Source organism: Osmerus mordax, chromosome 13 (assembly GCF_038355195.1).
Source record: "Osmerus mordax isolate fOsmMor3 chromosome 13, fOsmMor3.pri, whole genome shotgun sequence".
Classification (NCBI taxonomy): Eukaryota; Metazoa; Chordata; class Actinopteri; order Osmeriformes; family Osmeridae; genus Osmerus; species Osmerus mordax.
This window is the reverse complement of record NC_090062.1, coordinates 6,223,155-6,235,513: the sequence shown is the minus strand read 5'-3', so window position 1 is coordinate 6,235,513 and position 12,359 is coordinate 6,223,155. Positions and strand designations below refer to the sequence as shown.

Genomic DNA, 12,359 nt, shown 5'->3' with positions numbered 1-12,359 from the left:
CCTACACGGCAAGTCATTTCCATGTAAAATGTTATCCCCGTGTAATCAAAATGAACCAGGCTAGCATGATTTTGTCCAAAACAATATCTGGATAGACCATACAACGAAAAAAAAGGCTATTAAATTAATCTAAACTCTCATCTCATCAAAATAATAAAACAGAACAGACTCAATACCAAAGGCTCCTCTGATAAACATGGGAATTCATATGAAGGGTTAGACCACCATCTGGTGGCCATCAGTATTGACGCGGCCTTCAAATGTACCGTGTTCATACATAAGAGAACAAAAAACGGTTATGTTTCCTTATTTATTGTTAACATTCAAACAACATTCTCTGTCCATCTGAGTGCTGACGTTAATAATATTTGTCTTCAATGGGACTAGACAAACGAGCACAATCTAGCAATGCATGCACCTTTAAGCAAGACAATACACATCACATACATACGATGCGAAGTAGAGAGAAAGTGTTAGTGATCATGAAACGATATGACGAACATGCTTTTAAAAACATTACAAGAAAGTGACATTGCAGTATATATGAGAAGCTGCTGAAAAAACAGATGTTTAAGGCATTGGTCAGTTGGTCCTGTATTTGCCTCCTCACAGATACAACCTCTCCCCTCCCAAGCATGTCTGTCTGCATATGGCTGAGAGGTGTGTGTGTCAGACACTGGAAGAATGGTTAACCTGAGATAGAAGACATGTAGCAGTGTCACAAGCCGTATTCCAGCCGTGTTTTAGCTAAAACAATGGAGCTGCTAAGCTTAGTATTCATTTATTTGACATATGTAAATGGTGGACTTAAGCATATGGATAAACTGATTGTGTTTCTGAGCAATAAATTATAAGGTGAATTGTATTCATGTTATATAGTTGCATTAACTTCATATAGTGTACTTTACAAAAACAATATGTACAACAAGCTAACTTACAAACCACAACTCCCACTGTCAAGTCTGCCTTTAATCTGGAGATTCCTTGATATGCTGGAGCACACTCACATGAACAGTTCACTTCCTGTCTGCCGACCAGAAATGCAGGAATCTTGAACACATTTATTATAATTTTTCAGCAATCTAATCATGTCTTAACTGCAATTAGAAAAATATTCAATAAGGTTTCTGTGTTGAAAAGCAAACAGTATCATATTGCCCTCCTATTTTCAAGTCTGGACTGAACAGTCCACTGACAGATACACCTGGTAAGGATGGTGAACTTCAAAGACTAGCAGTAGACACATTGACTGTTGCTTGTTTAGGATGAGTGGTCTGACTAATTAAGACAGGACAGATATGTATGAGTGTATATGCCTACCTTCAACATGTCAATGTTGAAGTCATGACAATTTCAAAAGTATATTTTGGTCCCATTAAGATAAACAACCCTCAAGGCTTGGAGTGTAAACCAGAGAGCAAACATCCTATCCACTATGGCAGTGAGTGGGTCTACACTTCAACACTTTTGAAGTAGCATACATTCACTATGGCAGAACCCAGAGGGAGAAAACGGTACTCTGTGGTTCTCAAATTATTTCAGTCAGGATCCCTTTTCAAAACTGATAAACACCTGCAACCACCCCACCACCCCCCAGTTTGAGGTCCACTGACAATACCCCATCCCTTTGGCTCTAGAAGTCCATACAGCAGCACATCCTTCCAACATTGTTGTCTCTTTCCCCAAGCTGAAGTCACTGCTTCTTTACTTACAGTTTTGAAAGCCACTTTTTTCTAAACATTGCACGCATTGCATTACTGTCGCCCACCTATAGCTCGATTCAAACCCATTGCATGCTGTAGCTACCATTTGGAGGCCAATAAAGGGATTTCATATTTAAGATATTACATTCTAATTAGTTTTTCTAGGTCAAAGTGCACGGCAGATGCTAAGAAAGCCAAAGCATTTTGCTCTTCAAAGGCAGTCTCTGCTGAACTTAATTTATATTTAAAATCATACGTTAAATGATTACATCATTTATGATGCAGTTATGATATGGAGAACACAAAATCTTTTTTATCAAACCACTGAATCATCATCATCGAATTATTTCAGACAGGCAGACTTATCTAATTGGCACATACTGTACTTCACCAGGCTTACTGCCGGCCACGATCAGCAAATGCTTCGCGTGATTGCACTCATTTAAAAAGCCCCAGGAATCATTCTCAAATAAATCGAAACTGAAGTGAGGATGCTGCCTCAAAGCAGGTCCTAATATAGGATTCAAGTTTGGCAGCTACTTCACAATCGTTTTACAGAAGAAACAAAATGTAAAAAAATGAAAACGAAATGAGAAAAAGTGAATAGAATATATACCGTTAATATACCGTTAACCTTATTAGGGAAGTCCTTTACTGATCACGCATTGGGGTGGGGGGTGGGTCAAAGGGCAAGGAGTAATTAGCGAGGGGGGGGGGGCTACAGGCACTCGGACAGCACTTCACACTTGTCTGTGGTGGAGCTGAGATGGGACGGGGGGTCGATGATGAAGCTCTGGCTCAACTGGATCTTCAGCTTCTCCACCTCGTAGTTGTGCAGGTACTCCTGGATCAGGTAGCGCTCCCGCTTGATCCGGGCCTTCACCTCCGACGGCACGTCAGGGATCATCCACGCCACGAAGAACTTGACCACAAACACCACGTGCTGGGGTGAAGAGGAGGGAGGAGAGGGGGAGGAGTGAGAGGAGAGGAGGGAGGAGAGGGGGAGGAGTGAGAGGAGAGGAGGGCAGGAGCAGGGGAGGAGTTAGAGGAGAGGAGGGCAGGAGCAGGGGAGGAGTTAGAGGAGAGGAGGGCAGGAGCAGGGGAGGAGTTAGAGGAGAGAGGAGAGGTGAAGGAGTGAGAGGAGGGCAGGAGCGGGGGAGGAGTGAGAGGAGAGGAGGGCAGGAGCAGGGGAGGAGTTAGAGGAGAGAGGAGAGGTGAAGGAGTGAGAGGAGGGCAGGAGCGGGGGAGGAGTGAGGAGTGAGAGGAGAGCAGGAGCGAGAGGAGAGGAAGGAGTGAGAGGAGGAGTGAGAGGAGAGGAGGGAGGAGAGGTAAAGGAGTGAGAGGAGGGCAGGAGCGGGGGAGGGAAAAAAAAGGAGTAGTTACAGAAGGGGTGTATGGAGGTATAACAGGATTGGTCAAGACTTATTTACTAACCTACCTGCATAATTGCTTATTGATTGACCGACTAAGGACACTTTGTCACCACACACACTATACCAAACAATCTCCCACAGCACATTATGTTAGGCTTTACCTTGTTGTGTCTTACCTCCATTATGATGATAAAGGCTAGCTTGGCGGCCAGAATGTGCCAGAACTGCATGGTGTGTGTGTACTGCTTGGGGTGTCCGGGAGGGTAGCGATAGTCTCTATACCTGAACAAACACACACAAGAACTCAAAGTCAACAAACACAAATGTTCTCACCAAACCACTGTGTCAACACCCTTCATTTTCTTTTTCCAATGAACGCAGGTACCCAAACGCAGCTGGTGATGGAAACCCTGATTAACTCAACAATAAGGGGACCTTGTGCCGCTCTCTGTGGGTTCCTGAAAGTGTTGATACGAGGCTTCACTCAGCACTGGGTCTGTGGACGTGAATGTATATGTGTGTGTGTGTACCTGCAGGTGGTTATGGTCTGGTTGTTGTACCAGGCCGGACTCTCCCCCTCCTCTGGCTGGCTGTACAGGGGGATCTGCGAGATGTTGTACACTGAAAGACTGTTGTTGACGTAGCCACTCATAGATGCCTCGTGACCCTCATGGTAGGCGTACAGGTAGACCAGCCGGGGGATCATGTCTGAGGTGAAGGCCATGATGAAGGCCTGGGAGGGGGGGGGGGGGGGGGGGGGGGGGGTGGAGACAAAAGAATTAGACAGAAGAGAGAAATTACAATATGCACAGGTTTCCATGAGATTATAACACTGAGGTCATAGACTGTGATGCACGAGGGACATCATTATCCAGTCCTGTCCTCCCTCCCAAATAGGTTAGTGACTACAGACAAGATGGCCACCCCCCACTCAAATGAGTGACAACAGACAAGCCATCGACAAGCCATCGACTTACGTTAGTGACTACAGACAAGATGGCCACCACGTTGAGGATCTCCTGCCAGGCTCCGATGTTGCGTGCCTTGGCCGCCACAGGCCGTCTGAACTGGGTGGTGAACTTCCAGGCGTCCACGCGCACCTCCAGGATGTTGTTGCACAGAGCCAGGAGAGGAGCCAGGGGGAAGGAGGCCACGAACAGGGTGATGAAGCCAAACTGGATGACTAGAGGTTGGGAGGGGAGGAGGGAGAGAAAGGAAGGAAGGCAGGGAGGGAGGAAAGTAGGGAGAGGCAGAGGGAGAGAGGGAGAAGCGAGGGAAGTAAAGAGTTAAGGAGAGAGGGAGGGAGTGAAGGAAGGAAGGAAGTGTGTGAGAGCATGACTCCTCTGCTGCTTGGGGGAGCGCCATCCTCACCCATCTCCAGGTACTCGTAGAAGAGGCCCAGCTGGGTGAAGTTCAGCAGGTCATGGTCCTGCTCCCAGCGGCTGTACTGCTGCTCAGGGTGGTTACGGGCCTTCCTGCTGCCCCACCAGTTACGCATCAGACTGGAGGAGGAGGGAGGAGGGGAGGAGAAGGGAAAGGGGTAGGAAAAGGAAGGGAGGGGTTAGAGAAAGTAGCCCATTTAAAATAAAGGTATTTTGCGTGCCTATCTATAATCTTGTGATCTCTAGTGTTAATGCCCAAGCTTAACGTGTCTATACTTCATAGTAGACAGACAGAGGGGGTGAGCAGGAAGGGGGTCAGGGGTCAGGGGTGACTCACGGCAACAGGGCTTCCTGGATGTTCCCCCACAGCTGCTTCCCTGCCATGACGATGACCAGCTGGGTGGTCAGCTCGATCAGACAGCCACCCGGGTCACACTGGGGAACACAGACAGGTCACCTCGACTCCCTCCTGCACTCTACTCTCAGCAGCACAGGTATGAGACAAACTTTCAAGACTTATTTCACTATCATGAAATCAGACTGGGGGTCACGAACAAATGAAGATTGACATTAGGAAGACTTCCAGAGCCAACAGCCAAGCCATTTGATTGATGGGTATCCATGATGAAATTGAACATTTTCTCCAATTTGATTTTCTCCAATCGAATTTTGACCTCTATCCTAGGTGTGGGCTGAACATGACAGAGGGTGGAGCTGGGTTTAGATCTCACCTCCTCATTCCTCAGTCTGCTCCACTTCCCAAACATGTAGGTGTAGTTGCCAGGGTGACCCACAAACTTGCCCTTGAAGAAGGCCACGTAGAAGCAGGAAGAGTAGTAGTTGACGAACTGGAAGAAGAACATCTTCATGGTCAGCTTGTTCTCGTACTCCAGATGGGTCTTGGGAATCTCTGAGATGTACGGAGAGAGAGAGAAGATCAATCACAAAAAAATTCTACGTTGATCAAAGACATTAGATTCAGTGGAACCACAAGTAGAAGGACAAGCCCTGTATAAACCCATCTAATGGAAGCGACAACACCAGGAACATGGCCTCACCGAGGTCAGTGATCCAGATGGCCACCCTCTCGTAGAAGAAGTTGAGGATCATGATGATGACGAAGTTGATGCAGGAGGCGGTGACCGAGGTGGCGAGCTGCGGCGTGATGAGCGAGCCCACCAGCTGGATCTTCCTGGTGGGGCTGTCCTTCATGATGCTGGCGAAGGCCGCAAACACCGCCAGACGATAGGCTATCACGCCGATGATGCAGGCCACGATCAGAGACATCTGGAGAGGACACACACAATGTACTGGGAACCTCACTGAGGACTGCTGGTATATCTAACACACACACACCATGTCCCATGTATTGTACTAGTTTACCCAGAAGAGGACAGTAGCTCCAGACAGACAGAAGCGTGCACACTTGCTGGTGGCAGGGAGATATGGTTCCATTTCCTGTCCAAACAAGAAGTTCAGTTAAAACGCAGTCCAAACCCACTGTTGCAGAAATGGAGCATGCAAATATCCTCACATGCAATCACATTAAAGCAGTTGAACATAAACAGTTTATTCAATAAAGTCTATTCAGTCTATTCTATTTAGTAGTGGGCTTACTGACTATGTACCAAGCCATCATTTGATAGTGGGCATATGGGTGGTCCTCGTGGGCATACAGCACATGCAGACTAGACCCCTGTGGGAGCGATAGGCCGTGGCCTGGTTAGGAGGACTGCTGGTACCTGGGTGATCCGGTTGAGCCTGCGGCCGGTGCACTTGATCTCAAACTCGGGCCGGATCATCAGCTGTTGCTGCTCCTCCTCAAAATCCACCAGGTCCCACTCATACTCCAGCCGGGCCTGTCGCCGCTTCCAGAACTCCAGGAACAGGGTCACTAACCCACACCCACACACACACACACACACACACACACACACACACACACACACACACACACACACACACACACACACACACACACACACACACACACACACACACACACACACACACACACACACACACACACACACACACACACACACAACACACACGATACAGTACACAGGTTAGTATCCTCCCTGCAGAGCTGGGCTCACACTCTCTATGATGAGGGGGAGGGGGGCATCAGAACAGGCCAGTTACACTCATTTAACAGCCTGGAGGAGACTCAGCCTGCGTCCTGATTAAAGAGTATACTCTGTGGGGCTGCTCTGGGAAGGCTTCAGCGCTTCACTAGGGACCAGGAGGAGTCTCCAGTCTGTGCTGTTCAGCAGTCTTCCCAGCAGCCATCTGCCTGCCTCCCAGAGCAGGCTGCCTCCTCTCTCTTAAACAGGTTCAACTCTTTCCCAGACAGGGAAGCAGACACACACACACACACACACACACACACACACTCACCCCAGATCCCCATAAAGATGGCAAAGAACACCGTTCCCTCGTTGTCAAACAGATGGGATTGCTGGAAGAGAGAACAAGGAGGACAGCAGGGTGAGTTTCTTAGCAACCCGGAGGAAGTGACACGCTGTGGCTTGGCAACAGGGAGCGAGACATACTGCAGGCTCAGCATGCACTGTCTCTATGGGCTTTGTTTGATTGACAGGTCCGGTTCCAACAATGACTTCTACCAGAGTTGTCCTGAGCAATATGGATAAAATGTAGAAGGCAAATACATGGGCTATTCATTTAGAGCACAAACAAATAGAATTATATGCTGAATATTGTATGATTATTGATGCCGAAATTGTATTAATATAATATCAGGACTGGGAATCATTCATATTGATCCCCCCCCCCCCCACACACACACACACACACTGTTCAATAAAACATCCAATCAACCTGCTAATTGATTTGACAGTTTGATCGCATCTAGGGAGTTTGAAAGAGGTGAGGAATATAGGAGAGGGGAGGAGGAGGAGGGTGAGAGTAAAGTGTGATGTGGGAGGGGGGAGGGGGGAAGTTACAAGGGTGAGATGTGCTGCTTCCACAGGGAGGGGTGAGAGAAAAGGATGAGGGTGGTGAGGAAAGGGGGTGAGGGCCTGTGAGGTAAGTGGGGCATGTGGTCTTACCCAGGAGGACAGGCAGGTAGAGTTGAGTTTCCAGTAGCTGCACTTCTTATCACAGAGAGGACACATCACTATACTGCCTCCAATGTCTGCATCACAGATCTCTTTACTGGGGCGACAGGAACAGCACTAGTAAAAAAACAATTTTACAGACCTCCAGTATCACTGGATTGTGTGTATATATATAGTCTCTTTATGCTGTGTGTGTGTGTGTTTGAGAAAGAGAGACAATGAGAAAGCCAGTCTGTTGTGGGAAATGATCCCTTGCAGTTGAAAAGCTGCTCAACTCTGCCCCCTGGTGGTTCTAACCTGGACATGTTGTCGTCGTAGCTCAGGACTCCATAGGTGAAGCAGATGACGCCCATCACCGCAGCAAAGAACAGCATCTCCGTGTAGAAACCCAGCCACGCAAAGTAGATACCAATCTTCTCCCCATAGTACTTCCTGTGGGCAGCATAGACGGATAACAGCAGTGTGGGTTCAGAGGGGAGCTTTCTCTTGACACATGGTCCATTCTTTTAAACTGGATGAGTAACTAAGTCACGATGGAGGTTAGATGGAGAGCTGGAAGCATCCAGGTCCAGAAAGTAGAAGTTCTACCATGATTTTGGTTCCACCCAGGCACTGAGCCACCTGAGTTGAATCACCTGCTATAGATCTGCAGATTAGCACAGTTCTCTGAGGAGATGGGTGCCATACACTGACTCAGTGCATGGCTAAACAAACCCATGGTAGTACTTCTTCTGTCAATCTGACCTCAGGTCAGATCCAGCCCTCCGGTGACCCCTGTGATGCTGTGTCACCTGATGAGGTTGAGAGGCTGCTCTTTGTAGAAGCTGAGGAACCCGGCCCAGTGTCTGTACAGGTTGTATCTCTCACTCTCACACTCCGGGTTCCTCGCCCTCTTCCAGTATCGACACTGGGAACACAGGAAAGGAAGGTAGCAGTTCATAAACGTAGCTTTGTGAAGTTTTGTATTCCAAAAGACCCCTAACACAGCAGTTCATAAACGTAGCTTTGTGAAGTTTTGTATTCCAAAAGACCCCTAACACAGTTTGCAATGTCTTGGTCACATTTCCTTCCTGATAAGAATATGTTTGAGTGCATGGGAGGAAGGGGACTGCTTATGCCACTTGTTCTTATTCAGAAGACTTTACAGATGATGACTGGAATAGTTAGTTCACTTACTCATGACAAACTGTAACTTACAAATTGTGAGGTGGTTTACATAAGTGTCTGCTAAAAAAAAGGGCTGAAAAGTCAACATAGAAGAAAAGTAGAAATAGAAGTTCAGGTCAGAAAAGTTTCTTTATTACATCATGAAGCGGGAAGGCGGAAGTGTAAGTCCCGTTGCTAAGTAACCGCTTGATCCCCTTCTTGTCCTTCTCCTTGCGGTCCTCCTTGTAGTACGGACAGCGGGCCAGGATGTAGTACACCTGGACAGGAAGTGACATCACTGGTTGACAAAACAAAGCAATTGGACAGAGAGAGAGAGAGAGAGAGGGAAGTGGAGGAGGGGCAGATAGTGTTTGTGGAAAACACCCCCGACCTCTGACCTTCCACGTGGACGCCGTCGCAGTACTCACTATTCTGTTCCTCGTGGAAGGAGGGAAGAAGGTGTCCTTGTCGTTGATGAGGAAGAAGTCGATCTTGCCCTTGTCGAAGTTCGAGGTGAAGTAGTCCGGCTCGGGGCGCATCACCCTCTCCGGCAGGCGGAAGGGGCGGGACAGCCACTCCAGGGGAACTTCCTGGGTGTGGAGGATGTCGCTGGCCTGGGGGGGGGGGTCACAAGTTCAACAATCATCTGAAATAAACATCTAAACATGGATGGACAAATGTGTAATTGTGTTGAAGACCACTGTGGCATTTGATTTCCTAAATGAAATGGGCGAAATGAAATGAATGAAATCCTAAAGGAAATGAAATGGTGACCTTCTGTGGCGTGAACATGAATGCTGGCTGTACACCATGGAGGAGAGCCCTGGTGTGGACGTGAACAGGGCTACCTTGAAGGGGACCTTGATCTTCAGCACGTCTGCGTACGTGGCCAGGACCTCCCACGGAGCGTGGACCTTCAGGAAGTACGTCTTACCATCATCAGAGTCCTGGGGAGGGAGAGAGGGAACAGGGAGGGAGCGAGACAGGGAGAGAGGAAAATACGGGGGGAGGGAGGAAGGAAGAGAGGGAGAGAGAGAGAGTAAGAGAGTGATAAAGATCGTGTTAGGGATCTCTTAGGTTCCAACCAACACAAGCTTCAGTAGGATTATGATGACACACATTTGGTGGTGTCTTTGAGCATAAGCGAAGCAAGGGCTATACAAATTCAATCAGATTAGTTTAGTAACTGCGGAGATGACGAGTTTATGAGTGGCCCTCCCCTTTAAAGGTGTTTTAGGGGAAAGGGCTGTACCTGCACACTGTCCCCACTCGGGGGCGCCAGAACATTACAGTTGAGTTGCTTACCGATTTATCCTCAGTCTCCAGCTCCAGCCCTGCCTTGAGGAGGTTGGCCTCAAACTCCTTCCTTCTCTCCTACGCACACACACACAAAGACACACACACACACACTTATAACTTGTACTTGCTGTGAATTATATTATTGTTGCTTGCTTTCCTCCAGGTACACTCTAGCACTTTCGAAGATCATGTAGTTTAATTGTAACTTGTTTAACTACATGCTCTTCTGGTTCTACCCATTGGTTAATATTTGATTTTCACAATGTATGCTTCATGTTTTGGCTACCCACATTGTTTTCATCTCGTTGTTTATGATCATTGACCTATGCACCTTTTGCTCTTTCTTGTAATTCGCTTTGGATAAAAGCGTCTGCTAAATGACTGCATGTAAATTAAGTGCCAAGGCAAACATATGCATTGCCCTCTGGGTCCAGGCAATCTGTCACTGTATCTCTCTCTCTTCTTCCATCCTATCTTCATTCCTTCTCCTGCTACAGTTAACTGTCTCCAGCCAGTCACCCCGCCTCCCTGTGTGCCGTGCTGCATGGTCTGTGAGGGGAGGTGAGGGGTGGTGAGGGGAGGTGAGGGGAGGTGAGGGGAGGTGAGGAGGTCGCCAGTGCTGCTGGGTACACCGGGGACAGGTCACGCTCCCTGGCTTCCCCTACCTCAGGAAGAGCTCGCTCCACTCAACACCCTTTGATAGTGTGGCAGCGCTGGCCTTTTGTTTTCTATCCCTTCAAACACCTTACATGTTTAGCTAGCTACTCTCGTACCCCCCACTGACCCACATGATTGTATCTTTGTGAGTTCCTTGAGTCGTTTCATGAATTGCTCTTTCAATACTTTGAGACTGATGGTTGTTCTTGCAGTTCAGTCACCTGGCCTTTGAGGTGGTTTTGCAATGGTTCCCAGGAACCAGGTTAACACCAGGTTGAAAAGCCTGGTCATGTGATCAAGCCAACATCAGCTGAACCAGTCAAACTAACGCAATAGCGCGTTTCAAGACAACTTCCTGTCAACCACTTCCTCCTTGCCGCCCTCACTCCGCCCTGCACGTGAGTCACTTGGCATCACATGACACAGAGCTGAGTCTTCTTGCTGTGCTTGAGCTTTGAATCTCAGATCTAATCACACAACTGCAATCCACACAGAACGTTCTGTAGTTTCCTTTCAAGAGGTTTCGGAAAGAAAGAGAGGAAGGGAGGTAGCCTGTTGGGCCTGCTCTATGGATGTGGTGGGGTGGGTGGGTGGGGTGTTCCCAGTTGCAGTCATCCCTTGATGGGAAATTACTATATTGTGTACTTTTCCTAGACAGACACTCTATTTATACAGAGACTACAGTTTAGCCCCGGCCCGATTTCTATCTCTTTCAGGTCAGCAGACTGTTCTATGCACCAGCAGCTACCCTGACTGAGGCCTGTCCCTGGGTTATATATATGTTTATATGAACTCTGTCAGAGTCAAGAGGGTGATTTTATTTCCACTCTAGTCTGTGTGCCGTGGGTCTCTGTGTACACACAGGGCTGTCTGTCTCTTTGTGTGTTGGTGTATTAGCTAAATTAGACCTCCGGTTAACTATTTAGTCGCTGGTTCTTGGAACGGGCAGACGTAAACAAGCATGTACACAACAGCACATGTATTAATCATGAGCAGTATCTCATGTCCCGATAAAGTATCCGATGTCCCGCTCGTGTGTAGGAACAACTCAGTTAGAGGCCCAGCATGGTGATGCAGTGTTGGAAGTGTCAGAGGGGGATGAGTGCCTGGATGGTGGGTCACCATCAGTTGTGACACTAGTGTGACGGTGGATTCCATGTATATTCACCTGCTTCTTCTCTCCGTCCTTGTCGTCGACGTAGGACAGGACAAAGTCGATCCTGCGAACTCCGTCCCTGAAGAACACTGTGTCCTTGTTCTGATTCAGATTGTCTGTCTGCAGGGTAGGCACAGTTATCACATGTTACTAACACAACTAGCACATACACACACACTAACCCTAGCACACGTAAACAAATACACGCTGGAAAGCAAACACACACCACTGGAACACTAACACACAATCACAAATTCAAGTTACATGAATGTTTGATTTGGTCTGAAAGTTCTGTGTGTTTATAAAGCGAGCGGAGGCGAGATCATAGTTATTTTGAAGCAACCCCAGCAAACACAGGGCAGTGACTTTTGGACTCACTCCAGTGACTGGTAAAGGCCAGGCCTGTTATTATACTAAACTTAGCCAAGACTAGGGTGCACAAGTGGACTTTCAGTACAGAACCAGAGTCTGAAATGATGTTGTTTTGGCCTTACTGTTCACCATCTAAATATGAACTCCTACCATAGCGAGCTCTTTAATTCAAAGAGCCATGCAATACCATG

The 12,359-nt window shown here is 47.7% G+C and overlaps 1 protein-coding gene across 1 annotated transcript; it reads right to left on the bottom strand.

Moving 5' to 3' along the window:
• Positions 1-296: 296 nt before the first annotated feature.
• ano5b (anoctamin 5b) lies at positions 297-11,916 on the bottom strand (the record flags this gene model as incomplete). The annotated part of the gene is given in 19 exon segments (XM_067248900.1): positions 297-2,646; positions 3,253-3,358; positions 3,607-3,809; positions 4,054-4,259; positions 4,448-4,578; positions 4,796-4,893; positions 5,190-5,368; positions 5,517-5,745; positions 5,842-5,916; positions 6,201-6,352; positions 6,859-6,919; positions 7,530-7,635; positions 7,836-7,970; positions 8,330-8,445; positions 8,843-8,962; positions 9,113-9,298; positions 9,533-9,631; positions 9,990-10,058; positions 11,809-11,916. Coding segments are annotated over 19 exon segments (2,604 nt in total), but the record flags the coding sequence as incomplete, so codon positions are not given.
• Between the last annotated feature and the right edge of the window lie 443 nt (positions 11,917-12,359).